Source organism: Nannobrachium achirus (genome assembly GCF_963921795.1).
Source record: "Nannobrachium achirus genome assembly, chromosome: 15".
In the NCBI taxonomy this organism is placed as follows: domain Eukaryota; kingdom Metazoa; phylum Chordata; class Actinopteri; order Myctophiformes; family Myctophidae; genus Nannobrachium; species Nannobrachium achirus.
Genome location: NC_137822.1, coordinates 21,581,336 through 21,599,975, shown reverse-complemented (window position 1 = coordinate 21,599,975; position 18,640 = coordinate 21,581,336). Strand labels below are relative to the sequence as shown.

The following is an 18,640-nucleotide window of genomic DNA, read 5'->3' as shown; positions in this document are numbered from 1 at the left end:
TAGAGAAAGTCTGATTCTATGGGGGAGTGGTGATTGCATCTTTCTTGTTACAAGTTCTGTGCTTAGATGTACTCTGTACAAGGTCTGTGACATGGTAAACAAATGTATCCCTTTCTATATGCTACTGTGCATTTCAGCTTTGTAATTAATTATTGTATCTCTTTAAAATATTTTGGATTGTACTATTTATTACAGTATTATGTAAAATGATCACTTATATGTTTATACTTTAGTGCTGAGCATTTCATTTGGTTGCAAATTTGTGATATGGTTTGATTATTTGGTACACTGATTCATTGAATGGCTGCTGGCTGGGTCAGGTCAGGCGACCAGTGGGGTGACCCTGCCCAGTAAGCTATTATTGTATCCGTAGGAGATGCAAGGGAAAGGAGCACTTGTTTTCGGTGATGATGACGGAAGCGTGTCGTCTCAGCCGACCTTGATCCACGTGAGACACAGCCGAGCGAGCAGAAGCGAGCGAGTCGCCGCGCTGAGCGTTGCGAAGGTCGCATGAGCCGACTCAGCGCTGTTAGAAGTTGTAAACCAGGGGGCCAGAATAGTAAATCCACCCCCCCCCCCCCCGTCCGCGTGGTAAAGGTGAACAAAGCGGAGCGCTCCCTACCTCCGATTCAGCCAATCACAAGCCTACGGACAACATTATTGCACATTATTGTGAAGGAGTGTCTCTGTTCAGTGTTTCTTTAGTTTGATGTCAAATGTCACCTTTGGTGTTTAATCACTTTTGGATCCAGTGAGTGAGTGGACTTTTTCTATTATGGAAAAAAAAAAAAAGAATTTGAATCATTTAGGATTAATAGAAAAAAAAAAGAAAAACGTGTTATTCCCTTTGCTCACAATAGAAAATGTATTGATTTAAGCTTTTTAAGAGCCTAGCTGGTGGTTTACGGAGATGAGATATCTTTATAAAGGATACATTCATTTTCCACCACCAGGTGTCACTACAACATTCCATAGATCAAATAACTGCCTAGGGATATTTTTGAAATGCCCTCTGAATAAGGGGCGAATAAAACAAAGTTGGCAAATTCACAAGCACAATAGTGAAATTATTTTAGATTCATGTTACATCCTTAAAAAATGTAATGAAATTTCCCTACTTTGGGCAGGTTATCATAGGCAACAATACTCAAGTTCACAATGTATTACATTGCGACACGTTGTGATCTTGTAGGATATTTTCATTACTCATCGTACGACCAAGTCTACAGTGCTTAAGCGGTTAACACGTGCACCAGTTCTCACAGGGTGGTGCAGTACTTAGCTCACCCAGGTGGTGTTCCGACTGTTGTGGTCAATGAAGAAGGGTCTTCCATTGGGGGCTATCCTCATTTCCCAGCCTGGAGGGAGGAAGCTTTGCTGTGCCTTGTGCTGTGACTTGGGGGAGCTGTAGGGGGATGGCTGAGGGGACTGGGGGTTGGACACCGTGTCCTTCACAGCCCTCCGCACTTGGATGTTACTGGCCCCCTGGGGAGGGGAAAGACAAGACATAATTTGGGTTACGGAATCGGACAAAGTAATGTTACTGGGGCATTTAGGAACAGGTGATGTAAATTATTACTTGTCCACAGAACCAGATTTCCTGATTCTGTTCCGTTTTTTTTTCCCTTTCAAGACCAATGTTGTTTTGTTTTCTGCAGTTTGGGAACAAAGCAGCTAACAGTTTAATCTTATCATTATTATGTTAATATGGGTGCCAGTTAGGCTGTGTCATCCGGGAAAAGATGTTTCCTTTATATATTTATCATACTGTAGTGTATATAGTGAGCTCTTCCTCATCTATTTAAACTCACTTTTCATCCTTACAAAAGGGACTTATGATACATAAACCCTTATATCGAAGAATGAAGAAAACACTTCTGGTACAGTAGGAAACATTTAACTTCTCAGCACAAATGTCTGGTGGAAACTTTAATTCAATGTCCTGTAGGGGCTAGAACGGCGGCCACTACTATGCCCACCACTGCTTTGAAAACAAATTATATCAACGTCCCAAGACGAAGGAAAACCCAAAAGTCTTTGCACTCTTCCTACAGCACAGTAAGGCCTCATTCAGCAATAAGTGCCCATTGAGTGATAGGCCTATTAGATTTTTAATAAGAGAAAAGACCATGCTAATTATTTTACAGAACACTCTGCTTCACCCCGTTATACTTTGTAATTAGATTTTTTTTCATCTAGAGGACTTCAACTCCTTTAACTTTTGCTAACATTCCGAGCACACACACAACAAGCACATAGGCACACAAATGATAATTAAACTTTTTAAAGGTCTGTTCCCTTGGCAGTTTCTGTACAAAGCCTCTTCAGTTCTCTGTGATACATGCAGCAAGAGACAAACTAGGCCATTTTTAGTTACAGAGCCTTCATCATAATTCCCCAACTTTGTGCTGGATGTTGATTACATTAGGTCTTCCATTTTTCTTCTGCTTGAGAAAGGATTTTTTAGCCCCAGGCCAGGACAAATAATGGATAGATGCTTAAATTAAACCTTTCCCAATCACCTGATGCAGGCTTCTTCCTCACACTCAGACTCACACATAAACAGTAAACACTCTCACTCACGGTACATAATTATGCATACGTATTACGCACACACAAACTAACACGTACACTCCACCCAATCATCAAGACACAACTGAGCGTGTGGATAATCTGATGTGCATCAGCTGAAAAAGTCAGTGTCAGAAGAACCCTGACTCAAAATATATCATATAAGCTTGAATATCTGGCATTCCGTAAAAAGGTTATGAGTTCCCTGTTTGTTGATTGTTTGTCCGAATTGTTATTTACTAATCAAATTCGGGCATTATTGCATCTCTCCTTAACAGCCATTTGAAGAGAGTAGAAGTATACGGGTAAGATTTGACTGATCCTTTGCCAGCACTTAAGGTCAACATCACTTTGTTAGAACTGTATGCCGAGTATAAATTTAGCTTAACGTTACCCTTCTGCCATAACAGCATAACTGCACCTTGACCTACCTGTAGCTTCATGTGACCAGGGTGTGTCCAGTCACAACAGCCCATGGGTAATCAGAAGCCAGAATTTATCGGGACATAAGTAACTAATTGCATGGGGAGGTGTAAAACAACAACATGCAGTAAAAGGTTTTCTAAACTGCTTGCAGGCTCTGACTTAATGATTACCGATTATTACACATTAAAAGGGTAAATAGACTCCATGTATATAGCCCCTTGCAAGTCTTGCCGACCCTTCAATGTGTTTTACTGTGTGCATGATACATTCATCCATGCACACACATATTCACTCAAAGTTTCAGGCTGCAATCATCATAGCAACAACAAATGTCTAGGATAAAGCACTGATCATCTGCAATGTATCTGATTTAGTCTTCATTCACATGACAGCATAGTTTCAGTTCCGTCAAAGGTAGAGTGGAGAGGCAGAGAATCAATGGAAAGATGTAAATGAAAGAGAAGAAAGGGTAATAAAAATTATAAATATAACGTTTGTATGGAGGGGGAGAGGGAGCCATGAAATAAAAAAGATCCACGACCTACAAATGGGTCCCAACCCAGTGTTTGGGAAGCATGGTGGCGGGGTGGGGTTATTGAAACAGAGCGAGGAGGAAGAAAGCGAAGAAATCTACTGTAGGGGTGGGCGATATGGAAAAATACAATCACAATATTTTCCCAAGCTGTATCACGATTGTTTTTCATGTTGGTTTTTATGGTTATTTTTCAAGTTACTTGACAAAAACTAAAATACAAAGGAGTAACAGACCAAACCAATAAGGGTCCATTTGGTTTCCATTTGTAAACTGTCAGAGTTAAGGGGAGACCTTGACAATTTGAAGGTTTGAGGTTTAAATTAATTCTGCAATGAATCTCTGCATTAACTATTCAACAGGGTCTTTTTTAACGAGGCTCCCACATTAATATCACAATATATACGATATCTCTGAAAAGGCATATCGTGGAGACATTGTATCGTCTCAACGATATATACATCACCATATCGCCCACCCCTAATCTACTGTATGCAGGGACAGCAGGCGTGGTTCTCACCTCCAGTGGGGCAGACAGGGTGACAGTGGGGGAGCTGAGGCTACGGGGGCGTCGGACCTGGGGTTCGTGGAGGTGGCTATTGGAGGAGGAGGTGGAGGGGGATGGGGAAGCCGGAAAGGCAGAGGCTCCTCCAGAAGCCGTTGCTGCTGCTGCTGCTCCTGCTGAAGAGGTGCTGGCTCCATCTTCAGTCAGCTGTGGGCGGGATAGAATACGTTTAAAGCCTCAGAGCTTGCCGGCGTTATATTCATCGGCAGCGCGTTTGATGGGTTCACACAGGTTCGACACATCGGCACAGCTTGGCATGAAAAAAGGACAACCCACCACCAGAACAATGCAATTTATATCGGTCCTCATATTGCTTTGTCGTGTGTGGCTGTCGTCTCATGATCTGCTTTAGTTAACCACATTAAAACTGGAGTCCCTATTTTGGGCTTGTCATTTTAGGTGAAAATAGTTCAAAATGTTTCACGTTTTGATGTTCTTATTTTATAAACAGCGAAAATAGCACGTCTACAATCACACAACATATCACTCACGTTAATTTGTTAAGTAAGTAGCCTTATGTGGCCCATACTGTAGGAGCCTATCTCCTGTTTCTTTAGCGCGAGGCAGCTTCATGTACATGTACTTACAAGTACAGTACCTCCTATGGACATGATGGTAGAGTGTCACAGGGACTTACCCTCAATCAAAGTAAGGAGGCATAGGGTACCATATAGCCTTTGGTATGACTTGGCTGGGGGTTGTAGTGATGGTTCATGGCAATGAACTAGTTATTTTGAACGAATCAATCATGAACAACAGATCGGGGATCAATCATGTTATATTGTATTAACGTGCTACAGTATACTATACAGATTTGTATTCAATAAAAAAAGTTGATTACAGTTTCATTAAGTTTTCACAATAGGCTCACAATAAATGGTAGTCAAGGTGCTGATGGAATATATTGTCATCGCCTGTGTGGAGCTTGGAGAAGCGGAGAAACGCTGCGTTTGTCGGTGGTAGTTATGGGCTAAGTGCGGCGAAGAATGTAAATTATGTTGTTGTGGTACCCAAAACAAGCTACGGTAATCAAAACTTCTGCTACAGACTTGGATGCACACTTTGCTTTCAGAGGAATGTGTTCCTATTATCAGATAGTCAGGGCTTCCGTTGGGCACCAAACAATACATGTTTATAGTGATTGAAATAAAGATGATTGCTTAAATGAGCTTTCAGCTTCCAAATAAAGAAGAGGAGCAAGGCTTTGGGGTCGATCATTTCAGCATTCAGAGGAACAATAGTGCAATATACGCTAAACAATCTTTTTGCATACCAATGAGATCTGGCTTAATATGTGTCCATTTCATTCCAATTTAATGGAAATCACTTGCCTTTGACCTTCTCTCTTTTGGAGTGACCATGTAATGACAAGAGTAGATGAGTAGCAGAGAATGCAGTTTTGTTCATAGACAACACAGATGAATAGATCAGAATGGACAGTCGACACAAAAGGAGAAACAAGAGGGGCGATGCCAAAGAGGACTAGAGCCCGACCGATGCCAGAGTTTTGGGTCCAATGCCGATCCCAAGCACGTCATAGACTACCAAATGCTGATGTTTTGCAGATATTTAAAAAGAACATATAGATTACAAAGTTTCTATTAACATTTGATAAAGAACTTTCTTTTATTTAACCACAATGTGACGTGTTTTGAGCTTGTAGATCTGCATGTCACAGTGCTGCAACTTATTGCAACTTGTAGATCTGCTATTTTTAAAAACCTCTCCCTATTCGACCCACAAAGGTCGAACGTGGCTAGAAATCGGGACACATCGCCAGATGCATAAGTGCCAATACCGAATTACCGATGTGTAGTCATTAAGTCAAATAATGACTATATATATCGGCCCGAGTGATATATCGATCGGGCTCCAGAGGTGAGCTATAAAAATACAGCGCTATGCCTAGAGACCTGGGATCAGCGCCATGCAGCAGACTCTCTCTCCCACCTCAGGCTGTGTAGAGCTGCCTCACACACACACACACAAGACATAAAGAAAGACAGAGGAAGACAAGAGGAGAAACAGGGCACATATGGGGGAACGTGAGACACAGAGAAGTGGTTGTTGGTGTAATTCCATGCTTGGCTCTTGGAAGAAACATGACCCGTGCAGAGTTGGACTTCACTCAGTGACAAAAGTGTTGGGACAAGAGGAGGAGGACGAGGAGGACACACATTCAACTTGGAAAATTAAGATACGGAAGAGAGAAAGACAAGAGAGGCAAGTCAGAAAAGGAACACTGGTCCTTGTGTAGCTGTTTGTCGCTCTTAACGCTACAGAGGGGAAAAATACATAACAGGAATACTCATTCCAGGACACAGGTTCAAGACAATGACCTGGAAGAAGACAGATAAGGTCCAGTCGGTGCCGTGCAACAAGCCCAGCCGTCCCAAACCTTCAGACGTGTGTACCTGCACAATAGGCCTGGTCCAGGTGGTAGCGCGCTTGTTATGGTTGACATAATAAGTGCGTCCTTTGGCGTCCTTCCTCTCCTCCCATCCCGGTGGTAGGCCAGGCGTGGTCAAGGCGTAAGCAGCTCCTGACGGGGACTGGAGCCCAGTGAAGGCAGAGAGACAGAGCAAAGCAAAGACCATCTAGTTAGCATGAGCTGGACGCCTTTAGGGATAGGAAGAGACAACAGGAGGGACTCTTCTACCATGAAGTAAAATGATCACTCGTACATTTTGTGTTACTCCATAAACAAGTGCTCCTTTTCAAATATATGCCTTTCAAATAAATACCCTTATATGGACTGGTAAAGTGACAATGTTTCTAAAACGAACGATAACATGACGACGTTCTGGCGCCTCATTTGAAGGCTCTGGCCGGCGTCTAGAGACGTCATCACATTCGCACGCTGGAAAGGATTCCCTACTTCCTTATTACTGTGCCATGGAATATACTCCCTTTGCAAGTAAATCGTAGTAGATTATAATGACATAATTATATATTGTGTTTTGCATGACATAGGACTTGTAGATAGCATCATGCAACTGGCTGAAAATGCACAGGTCCTACGTTTATTTTCAATCCGAGTTTCAGCGAGAGGTGAAAGCCCCATTCTAGCATTGAGGCTGCATAGCCCTAGCCAAAGCCTCAGTGTTAATTTCGTCACCTAAAACTATGTCGAAAATGTTTGTTGAATGCGTTTTTTCACTGACGAAAACAAAATAAGAACTAAAGAAAAACTAAGCTATGACGACTAAAACTAAGGTTAAATATATTGTCAATTTCGTCAATAAATAAAAACTAGACTAAAATGTTAGGGAGGGACTAGTGGAGAAGAGAGATCCAGTAGAACTCATCAACTGTAGATTTAGTCAACTAAAACCTTATATTTAGTCGACTAAAATTAGACTAAAACTTTTCAGATTATTAAAATATGATGAAACTAAATGTCATTTAATTCAAAAGACTAAAACTATAAAAACGAAATCTAAATATTTGCAGTCAAAATCAACACTACAAAGACTACAGAAGCTGTCTGTCAATAATCACATGATACGTGACATTAAACTATGCCCTTTGTATACTTTAGGGCTGATGTGTGGAAATTAGAAAAAACAGATTGTGTGAAGTGCTCCATGCCTTTCAAATAACATGGGGTAAGGGATCCTGTTTAAAATGGAGGTCACAAAATACAAACAACAAACTCTCACACAACTGGAAACAACACCATGAAGAAATGTGAAAAAAAAAAAAAAACAAACAAACATGTGTAACCATGTACAACATAAAGATGAATGCAGTTTGTAGTCAATTGAGTGATGACACTACGCAAGTACATAAAGCATTGATATGATATTAGTAAGTGAATGCCCCAGAGACATTTTCACCACATTTAACATATAGTGTGTCATTTCACTTGTTTGCCATCGTTACCAATAGCAGACTTTTTACATATTCTTCTTCACATTATTTCATGGACTAACAGGGAAGCCATCTTTGGCTGTAAGACAACACTCGCGTTTTTGTTCTTATACAAAGCTAATTTGGGCAAAAATAAAGGAATGCCTTTAGCATTTCCCATCCATCCACTGGAATTGGCCATAAACAAAACTAAAAAATTGATGGCCACATAGTTTATCATGTCTTGATTAATACCTTGTTTAAATTGCCAAATGCTGCTGTTTTTTGTGTTCAGTTCTAAGGATGTCTTTTGCTTTTAATCATTAGTGTTTCTGAAGGGGGGGCATAAAAAAAGAATCCACATTGGGGTGGGGGTGCAGAGACGAATACACCCAATGAGAGATGTACAACGGAGAGGGTATACAGTATATACTGTGGACTGAGAACATTACCATGGGCTCCTCAACGCCTGTGACTGTTTGAGCTCTCGTTCTTCTGGTCTGGGAACTCTGTGGCTGGTAGACAACATGGGTGGAAGAGGGTCTTTAGTTTAGAGAGTTTTTTACAGAGCAAGTGGGTGGAGGCTTTAGTGAGCAGAGTCCATTGAGCAAAGCCGAGTTGATTGGTAAGGAGAAGAATTACATGGACGGAGGAGAGCGGGGATCGAGGCAAAAGACAGGGGTGTAAGGAATGTCTTGTCAGAAAGAGGGGAAAAGGTTCCTTGTGATCATGGGGTCCATGGAGGGTGGGAGTGTGAGAAGAAAAGATCACGGTTAAGGTGGGTGTTGCTGTAGTGGTGAGAGAGGAGAGACAAGACAGGGGAGGATACCCGAGGTGATACTAAAGCCTGAGTCATACGTCGTAGTACGACGGTGTCTCGTGGCAAAAGTAGACGATCTACAAGCTCAAAACACATTACGTTGTGACCTTGTAAATCAGCTTTTTCCGTTGGATGTCGGAGTATGAATTAAACAGAACCGTGAGGTGGATAGGTAGCAGGAGCGAGTGCATTAAATCAACTGTATTTAAAGTAGTGTGATTGAATTAGAGAGTAAGACTTCGGGGAACACACACAGTCACCACTGGTTCAGAAGGGAGTCAGCCTTTCTTTTAAAGCTGTGACAGTGATTGTTTAAAGCTAATCGATTTCATTATCAATCAGATGAGTCAGACTAGATTTTGTTCAGGAGAGGACGAACATTTTAGCTTGCGTTAAACCATAAATGAATTCCCTGGCCAAAGCACGCACGCACGCACGCACGCACACACAAACGATTATTAAAACTACAGAAAAAAAAAGTGTACAAACAGCTAGAGCAGATACCAAAATCAATACACATGAATTCACACATTGGGGAGAAAATCCACACAGATGATTGCTATAAAGCACAAGCAGTTCTGTAACAAAATTAACATATTTGTTTCTACCTCTGGTAAAGTAAGTGACCAAGGACCTGAGGATCTAAGGCTAGCAAAGTCCAGTGCCATCTTTTAAATCACTGCTGAAAACCAACTTTATATTAAGGCCTTTAAATAGTTTTTAATCACCGGTTTTATTTCTGCTTATGTTCTTTTATACCATTTCATGTTTGTCTTAATTTGTTTAAATAGATTTTATCCATAGACTTTTGCTGTATTTTGGTCTGCTGTTGTAAAGCACTTTGTAACACTGTTTTGAAGAGCGCTTAATAAAGTTCACAATCATTCAAATGATTTGCCTTCCATTGTTTGCCTAGTTCCAGATGGAAAGTACACACATGAACGTGCGTGCACGCACACACAAACAAACAAATGTATAAGCAGTGGATGTACTGGACAACATAGGTTGAATAGTGTACTAATTTCCCCACTAACAGTGATGGCTGTCAGAACGAAGCAATGGGGCAGCAAAACAAACACGTAATTATGGTTAATTAATTAATTGAACCTAAGAGCCAAATACACGCATTTTCCTGTACAGTACACAGTAATTATCCACCTACAATCACATTTAAACACGGCACTGTCGACGGAGAGGAACATTGGCCACGTTGCATGGCTCCAGGTAGCATGAAAACGGTTTCCTACTCATACTGCATAAAGCTCTAAACCTCCTAAACATATGAATCAGGCAAAATCAGGCTCATATTTAAAAAGCAGGTAAAGACCGACTTCTATAACCACTTAAAACTCTATAGATGGCCATATTCTCATAGGCTACAATAAATATCTTCACATAACATAGCTGATCTACAAGCTTGTATGAAGGTTGTACAACCAAGCGTAAAAATGACCTTGGCAAGTAAATGTACAGTATGAAGGTGAAGAAAAAGGCAGCAGCCTCATAGCCACAATGCACAGGATTTATTTACAGGGAACCCCAACGTTTCGACCTGTCAATGTCTTCTTCAGGGGAAACCATTCCCCTGGGACATCTATCTGCTTTATTTTCTGCTAATTTTCAGAGCTTCCGAAGACTGTTAGGCGGAAGCATTTGAAAGTTGTAGGAGCCAACACATCTGTCTTGAGAGACTGATGGGGTAGCAATGCCTTATTTGTCATTAACAAACTAGTGTTACTTATGGCCAAAGCTCTGACACAGCCATCATACACACCCAGTGGTTCATGACTAATAATATCTGTCTCACTTGTCTTTGTTTCCAGCTCCCTCTTTCCCCCTCTTGTGCAAAAGAGATTGAGTGGGGTTAAATTGAAAGGCCATTACAGTCAAAGATCGATCATGGATGTGTGTGTGTATACTTCTGTTTTGGTAGCCTTCCAATGCTGATATAACAACTGTAATCCCACACACTGAACTACTCACTACCTCCTCCGGAAAATGTGATCAGTCATAATGTAGGGCACCAAAACATGTGTATGATATATTTTCTCGCTGATGGCTATGAAAGTGCCTACTGTCAACTCTCTCAAGGATAGTCATTGGGGGAAAAGGCTGACATCAGCACCTGTACTTTTCCCTTGGAGTCTTGGCATGCAGACAATGCCACGCTGTTTACGATGACTCGACTACGTGGGAGGCACGCTCATCAAATCAGATCCCTGTGACAGTTCCTGAATATTCAGCTGATGTGCACAACCATGCTATGACTCAGGGCGAGTTTGGTTGCATCTGGAGACTTTTTGCACTTAAATTCAACTTGTTGTCCCCATTTTTGGCGTATCATGTAAAATGTAAAAATTAAAAATAAAGAGATTCAAAAATAGTAAAAACTGCAGGTCTACAAGCTCAATACGCATGGCCATGCCACACGTTGTGATCTTTTTAATCCATTATTATTTTCTCTCTTCATCGTACAATTAACACTAATTCCCATTCACACATTTTCTAAAATAGATCTACAACCTCACAATGTGTTGCATCAAAATGCATTGTGAGCTTGTAGATCTGCTATTTTTTTCAAACTATTTTGATTCAATTTGACGCAACATCTTGTCAGCTTGTAGTTGTGCTATTTTTTAACAATTCGATTTTTTATTTTCTTTCTAAATGTTCACCTATAATGACTTGGCCAAAATAGCGACACCACGGTTGTTGTCGTCAAACTCCAGCCTCTACAGGACTTGTCAGTCTGAGTGTGCTTGATATTCTATTGTATCCCCAACCCAGTGTTCTGCTGGCACACGGCCCAGCTAACACCAGGGGTTTATCTGATGCTGCAGAACTGGCAGAGAACGAATCACAACCAACACAGAGGAGTTGCGGGAAAGGAGGTGAAGAAGAAAGAAAAGAAAAAGGGAATGGTAGGAAGGTCAAGTTACTTGTGAGAAGAGTAGGAGGTGATGGTGCAATATGGAAAGAGAAGACGATCATGGATGATGATTTGGACACCGTCTAGTGTCTACGTCCACGGTAAAGAGAAGTGTGGGCGATAGAGGAGCAAGATAAACGCAACATGTCGTTTCAAGACATTCAGTGAATGCAGCAGAGGCATCAAAATACAATGACGATATTCACGTTCACGACAAGCCACAGATCAACCAAAGGAAACCATGGAAGAGAAAAATAGGTTGGGAGAGTTTGGAGAGAATTGGAAGATGAAGAACAGAGGGGAGAGAAATGCATACCAATGGGGGAGGAGCCTGGGCCTGATCGCTAACGCCATCCGTCATACTGGAGGAGCGAAGTCTGTTGGACAGCTGGCTCTGTTAGATCAGAGAGGAGAAAACATACTGATGAGAGACAGAATCACCTTATTATTACAGACATAATAGACCAGTCCCCACACCAGCACAATCTGGGATCTGCCAAGAAATCTACTAGTGGTTCTCAACCTTTTAATTTCAAGGACATTTTGTTTCTGGTATCAATAATCTAGCTATGGACCCCCTGGAAACCTCCCAAATACCCCTGGGAGTCCCCAGGGTTCACCCACATTGACAACCACTAGTTAAGATTCAATCAAATGTTTGCCATTGGTGTAACCGAGTAGTATCGTCTCACCAGAGCAGAGCTCGGCCCTGGCACCTCTCCATTGGTATCAGGGGTCAGTGACAGCCGCAGGTTCAAATCCTGGGAGAACTCCTGCGGTACTGGCGTCTGTGGGGGCTGGGGTGTCATGGAAGCCGAGGGGCCTGGCAGGGACTGGGCCAGGCGGTCGTTGGCGTCCTCTTCTGTGATTAGTTCCCACGACTACAAAGAAAGGAGATCGCAAGGGCAAATGTTCAATTTATGAGCCACTACGCCCGTTTTTTGCAGATGTGAATAACACACATTATGTACTACGTACATCAATGCACTCATGAAAGAACACACACATCAGCAATTTAAAGACAATATATATCTCACGTTTTATACTCCAACACGTTTTATTGCGCCATCACTTCACTGCGCCATGCACGGCCACAAGCCTGTCACGGTTATGGTCCACAAGGCTATATGATGTACTCTGTTGTCACGGTTACGGCCCTAACCAGTGGGTTGACTTAGCTACTGGCTGCTAGCTCTTGCTGCCAACAGCGTAAGTTTGTAGATTGTTTACTCATTGATACAACAGAAGTATTTTCAAGTTGAGAAACGACTGCAGACAAAAATGTCTCTCTCTCTCAGTGTTGGGGTTCAGTGAACCCAACCCGGGGTCCAGGGTGGGTACGTGGACCGTCCTTAGGTAATGATTACCATTATTTTGCATCTGACTAATGTCATTAAAGTGGACTTGAATAAGTGATGGACGGTGCATAGCTCACATTCTCCATGTCTCTGATGGCCTCCAGGTGTTCTCCCTCCAGGTCTTCACTGATGTGACGGCGGGCGCGGAACACGCGGTGCGCGTCCAGGTTGTTCTGACGCTGTTGGCTGTCGCTCTCCGTCTCCGAAATCACGTCCCTGAAAAGCAAAGACATACACACACCTACTCAAGCCTGACTTAAACTCACAACGTGTCGTGATGCAATGTGTCGCAAGCTTGCAGATCGTCCGGACAAAACCTATGCATTTATTAGATGCTTTAAATTTAGACCTGGAACGCATTATTACTTTGACCATTATTTTATGCTTTAACTTTAAAAAAATAGATATACAAGCTCACAGCATGGCCGCTGTAAGCTTGTAGATCTGCTATTTTTGAAAAATCACGAACATTTGTGGGAGTCTTTAATATTTTTGTCCCGATTCTATAAAATCTTCTAAAGTCTTCTGAGGTGTCTGTAAAACACATGTTTCTATGTCAGTGGTTCTGGATCTTTTTCATGTCAAGGACCCCTAGAATTATATGTATTTGGCCGCTGACCCCCGTCTCAAAATATTATGTATCAGGGACCCCCCCAGAAGCAAATATTTGAGTTACAAATGTTCGCTCTAAGAAAGATATATTAAAGAATATCAGATCTGGTTGAAGTTCAAATCAGGCATACATGTTGGAGGGCCGTTTCCACTGGGTGCTACGGTTGTTGTGGTTCACGTAGTAGGTGCGGCCCAAGTTGTCCACCTTCTCTTCCCAGCCTGCGGGTAGCGGGGGCAGCAACTGTGGAGGGCGCTGGACGGCAGAATCCGGAGTGTCTTCCCAACCCTGGTCAATGGAGGGTCGAGAGAAGAGTTGGAAAGGGAAATGCAACAGAAGCAGTGGAAAGAGACGGAACTAGTAGCGCAGATGTACTTGTGTTTCATTTGCAGTTCAAAAGAGTATTGTAAAAAAAATAAAAAGGGGGGGGGGGGGGGGATAAATAAATAAAAGGAAATTAATTTGCAGTTCAAAAGAGTATTGTAAAAAAAGGAAAAAATAAACAAATAAATAAAAGGAGAGAGAGAGAGAGAGAGAGAGAGAGAGAGAGAGAGAGAGAGAGAGAGAGAGAGAGAGAGGGGCAACAAATCTCCTATTTCTCCAAATAAGGGGGAGTACTGTAAGTTGACTTTCCAGGCCCTAACCTGCAGAAGACATTGTCTCCAAGTTTTTGGCTAAAGGATACTGCTTGAATTCTTTAAAAAATAAAATGTCCTGCCCTCGGTCTGGAGCAATCATTACGTTTTATTTTTCAGTAATTATCTGCTAATATGCATATGTTAATCCAGGGTCGGGTTATTGTTGAGAATCTGCCATAAAACGATTCAGTCACGTTCTAAATCTCGTATTACGAGAAAAAACAACACCTGGACCACCTTTTTGGAGACAAAATAACATTTAAAAAATGTAAGAAAGCGATTTAGAACGGAATTCTCCTTTAGGCTAATTCCGAGATCCAAATGGAGCACATGCAGGTCTTAGACCCTGTCTTGTTATATTGTGAACAAGACGGTGAAGGAGAGCTACAGGCTGAAGTGAGACCAGAGCTTCTGCTCTAAACAGGTGCAGAGAACTCACCTCCGTCTCCTCCCTCATCTCACCAGCCTCCTCTTCCGGTCCTCCTTGCTTGGGTAGATACGCCATCTTCAGTCGCAGGTAGCCCTTCACCCTGGACTTGTGACTGGAGGAAAAAGAGAAAGAGAAACTAAGAGAAGAAATAAAAAAATATACTGAATTCATGCTCTGAATTCACATTCATGCTCCGGGCCATCAGGGTGTTGGAAAACCCCATTTAAATGTGTGTGTAACTTCTCCTTCTCACTGTGTAAACTGCTCCCATGTAACCAACTGCTCCTTTCTCACTCTATCCTGTTACACCTGTTTTACCACAATCTTGCTGTGGGGGCTCAAATCATATTTAGAAAGAAATGCAGACAAAGCAATGATCACAGCTTATCCCGTACATTATATCTGTGGATGCTGCTCATTTGGGTTGCCGCACGTCAGAGCCCGTAAGGAGCATGACTTTCTGTCTGCAACGCAACATACCCAGTGCTACGATCAAAACAGGACAAAAACGGACATGATTTCATATATGAAACTACAACAGATTAGTTCATCTCTGTGTGTTAGGTGGGGAGAGTAGGATTGGAGGAGTAGGCCTACATTCTCCCAGTGGGGGTACCTCACTGTCTGGCAGGTGAGTCAGTAGGATACAACAGAAATGTAGAAATGTATGTGGGGAGGAATTAATTGGCTAGTCCCCCCAGGAATCCGGAGAAAAAATCTTGATTCCGCGGAGAACAATCCTGATTCTGCGGAATTCTGCAGAGAACATTTCTTGATTCCGTGGACATTAAAAAACAACCTAAAATTACCAGTTATCAAGCTAAAAAATATAAAGATTCTAACAATCAAGTAAGACCCTTCATGAAATAGCAACAATTAATTGTAATTAGTGGTTCGAATAATCATTTTTGAGAATAAAAATCTATTATTTTTTAAATTGCTATTGTTTTTAATAATTACTTTCTGTTGCAAAGACTATATTGTCATCCATGCCCAAAGTAACCACATTTTAGAGGATAGCCTACCTACTACCTAGTATGTGTAATATTTATTTATTCTCTTCTGCATTAGCATTGCTATTGCCAGGACCATAGAGGCATAGAGGAACTATAGTTCAGGACACAGTTTCTGTCAGGAACGAATGTGGGACCGGACCATCCAGCTAGCAGCAGTAGCAGGAGGGAAGCTAAGCTATTCCCCCAGGCTCTGTATGAGGTGGCCACTGGCCAGACCATGTACACATCGTTTTATAATAGTAGTAATAACTACTCCCGCCGCTCTGCTGCCACTCGCGACTGTTATTCCGCGGCCATCATAAAAGTCCGCGAATGGCCGAGAAATCCGCGGGTGGTCGCGAGTTCCGGGATAAATTCCGTGATCACGGAATTGCGGATTCCTGGGGGGACTAATTGGCATAACGACTAAATTGGGAAGAAAAGGGGGGTAAAATTAGCTACTTTAAAGTTAGAAGAAGAAAATGGTGAAGCGAGTTGATTTCATTAGCCTTTAGCAGTGCACAAAAAGAGTAGTTCATCACCTTTTGATAGCAAAATCACCAAAGCATTTTTGAGAGTTGCTAACCGCTCCTACATCTGGCTTTGTCTGTATGTATGTGTGCCTTGGTTCTGTTTGATTGGATACAGTTTGGAGTTCACACAGAGATGCCTCGCAACAGGTGTAGAGGTTTCAAAAACACAATGCAAAACAGCACACTGGGGAAAACAGCTGGTCTGCGTGCAGGTTATCAAATAATGGTGAATCACAGGGGGAAAGAATTGACTCAAGCAGATGTTGAGGCTTAAGTCGAATATAAAACTTTGATCTGCATTTGCCCCACCATTCCAACCACATCTACTGGCATCTAAGCAGGTAGGACACAAACTATCTGGTGTGTGTGTGTGTGTGTGTGTGTGTGTGTGCGTGTGTGCGTGTGTGTGTGTGTGTGTGTGTGTGTGTAGGACACCAACTATCTGCCAAAATGTCATATCTGTCATGAGATTCAGACAAGCCAAAGTTTTGTCCTATTTTGATTTGTTATTTATAATTGAATTTGCATATTGAAAGTCTACAGCGTTCATTACAGACTATTGCGGTGAGCAACACACAGTTTGTACAGGCTAATCACAGGCAGTTAACTTGTGCCTCGCCAATGAAGTTCCCCCACAAAAGCTTTTTCGGGAGCATGATTTCAAGTTGCAACTAATTTAACACCACAGGCTACATACTGGTAGTCATCATTACCCACATTAAGTGGCCAGTCAGCCTGTCACATCCCATAGAAACAAACCTTCTGGGCCGCAAAAGAAAGTCTTTAAATGTGTAAGGCCTCTCCATGGCAGGGTCCTCTGTCTGCAAATCAACAACAACAAGACGTATTTAATATCAACAGTATGTACAAACAACTAACATGTTAGACACAGAGAGTATCAAAATATCAAGGCTATAATAGGTAGTACACATCTCATCTCCAGAGGAGTCATTATGCAATGTTGAGTTTCTCTAGTACTGCGGTACTGATTGAACAGCAGAAAATATGGACACTTAAAGTTATACTATGTAACTTTCTTTAATAAAACAAATCTTAAAAATGTCCTAACTATTAAATCGCTAAAGTTTTAGAACACCCACTCCGTTAATTTCAGCCCCAAAAGCCTTTTCTTTATATGTTTTCTACATACCCTTGACAGGGGCTGTATTTCCCAGCAAAATGATGTCATCTCCCACATGTTACACTACCGGCCAATCACAGCGCCGATCATACACCACCGGCCAATCACAGCGAGTCTTGCTGTCTCTTCAGAAAATAGCTTCCCTTAGCAACTGTGTTTACATTGGTGAAGGAATCTTGCATGCTACTCCCTCAATCCTGGTCTAAAAATGACGGGAGACGGCTCTATGGATTCGTATCGGCGAGGCGGAGGCGGTGGGGGTCCGCGACGAAAAACGGCCGAAAAAAGCAATACCGCTACTGACCACTAGTTGAGCAGCTTCCACAGTACAGCTTTAACATGTAATTAATGAGGAAACAAATACATGACATTCTATTATATTACATCAACAGACATACGTTTAACCACTTTCAACCTGGCATCCCTGTTTTTTTAGGCATGTCATTATAGGCAAGGAAAAAATTGCAGATCTATGCTCAAGTGTTATAATTTGACGTGTTGTGAGCGACAACACGTATAGCTAAATCAGGGCTTTAGTGGGTTCAAACTAAACTGACGATTCCTCGACTTCAGCATTATCTCACGATGTGGTCCAAAGCTACATCGCACTGGGTGACTCAGGGATGAACTGAAGGCAGGAAAATGTCCAGGACTTGAGAACACAGTGACTCACAGGGCCTCCTACAAATTATTGTAGCTGACAGGCTTCATGGAAGGTTAATGGAATAATGCCTAACAGAAGCAAGCACAGAGGTGGTGAGTAAAGGAATGATGACTATGAATCAGCCTGACCTACATCGTGTATTCATTGAAGAGGTTGTTGGAACTCACTTTGCCTGCTGCCTTCTGTTTAAAAGAAAATGCCAATATGGCATTTACATAATACTTCACAAGATTAAAAGAAATATGTTTATTTGTCTGAGTTTCACAAATGCTGTCAAAATAATTGTGTATCCTAAATTGGCTATTGGCTAATGGCCTCTCAAGTAGCGCTGATAGACTTGTTATTGTTTTTAAAAGCTTGATATCAGACAACAGTCCACTGCGTGCATCTGAGTGTGTGTCAATTTAGTCAGCATGGCATTTTCCATTTGCTCAGAGGGTAGCCCGCCCTCAGGCTGGGCACCTCTGTTTACATTCCAGACTGCCTTCTTTCCATGCTGTTCTGCAGCTTGATTGCAACAGCAGGTTGCTTGTGTGACCAGGACTTTCACACACTCAAGAAGTGTGCGCAGTTGGC

At 42.0% G+C, this 18,640-nt stretch overlaps 1 protein-coding gene across 3 annotated transcripts in view; it reads right to left on the bottom strand.

The window, feature by feature from the left end:
• The window catches only part of nedd4l (NEDD4 like E3 ubiquitin protein ligase), a 76,849-nt gene that overhangs the window by 18,744 nt on the left and 39,465 nt on the right, over positions 1-18,640 (bottom strand). For 2 of the 3 annotated variants that reach the window (XM_080743319.1, XM_080743320.1), the window contains 10 exons: positions 17,019-17,080; positions 14,741-14,843; positions 13,797-13,951; positions 13,131-13,269; positions 12,388-12,576; positions 12,012-12,089; positions 8,399-8,461; positions 6,509-6,646; positions 4,050-4,241; positions 1,288-1,485 (listed from right to left, as the gene is read on the bottom strand). In XM_080743319.1, the coding sequence (XP_080599445.1) occupies positions 1,288-1,485; positions 4,050-4,241; positions 6,509-6,646; positions 8,399-8,461; positions 12,012-12,089; positions 12,388-12,576; positions 13,131-13,269; positions 13,797-13,951; positions 14,741-14,843; positions 17,019-17,080 (1,317 nt within the window). The remainder of the gene's footprint in view (positions 1-1,287; positions 1,486-4,049; positions 4,242-6,508; positions 6,647-8,398; positions 8,462-12,011; positions 12,090-12,387; positions 12,577-13,130; positions 13,270-13,796; positions 13,952-14,740; positions 14,844-17,018; positions 17,081-18,640) is intronic. The other variant, XM_080743321.1, reaches the window with a different exon arrangement.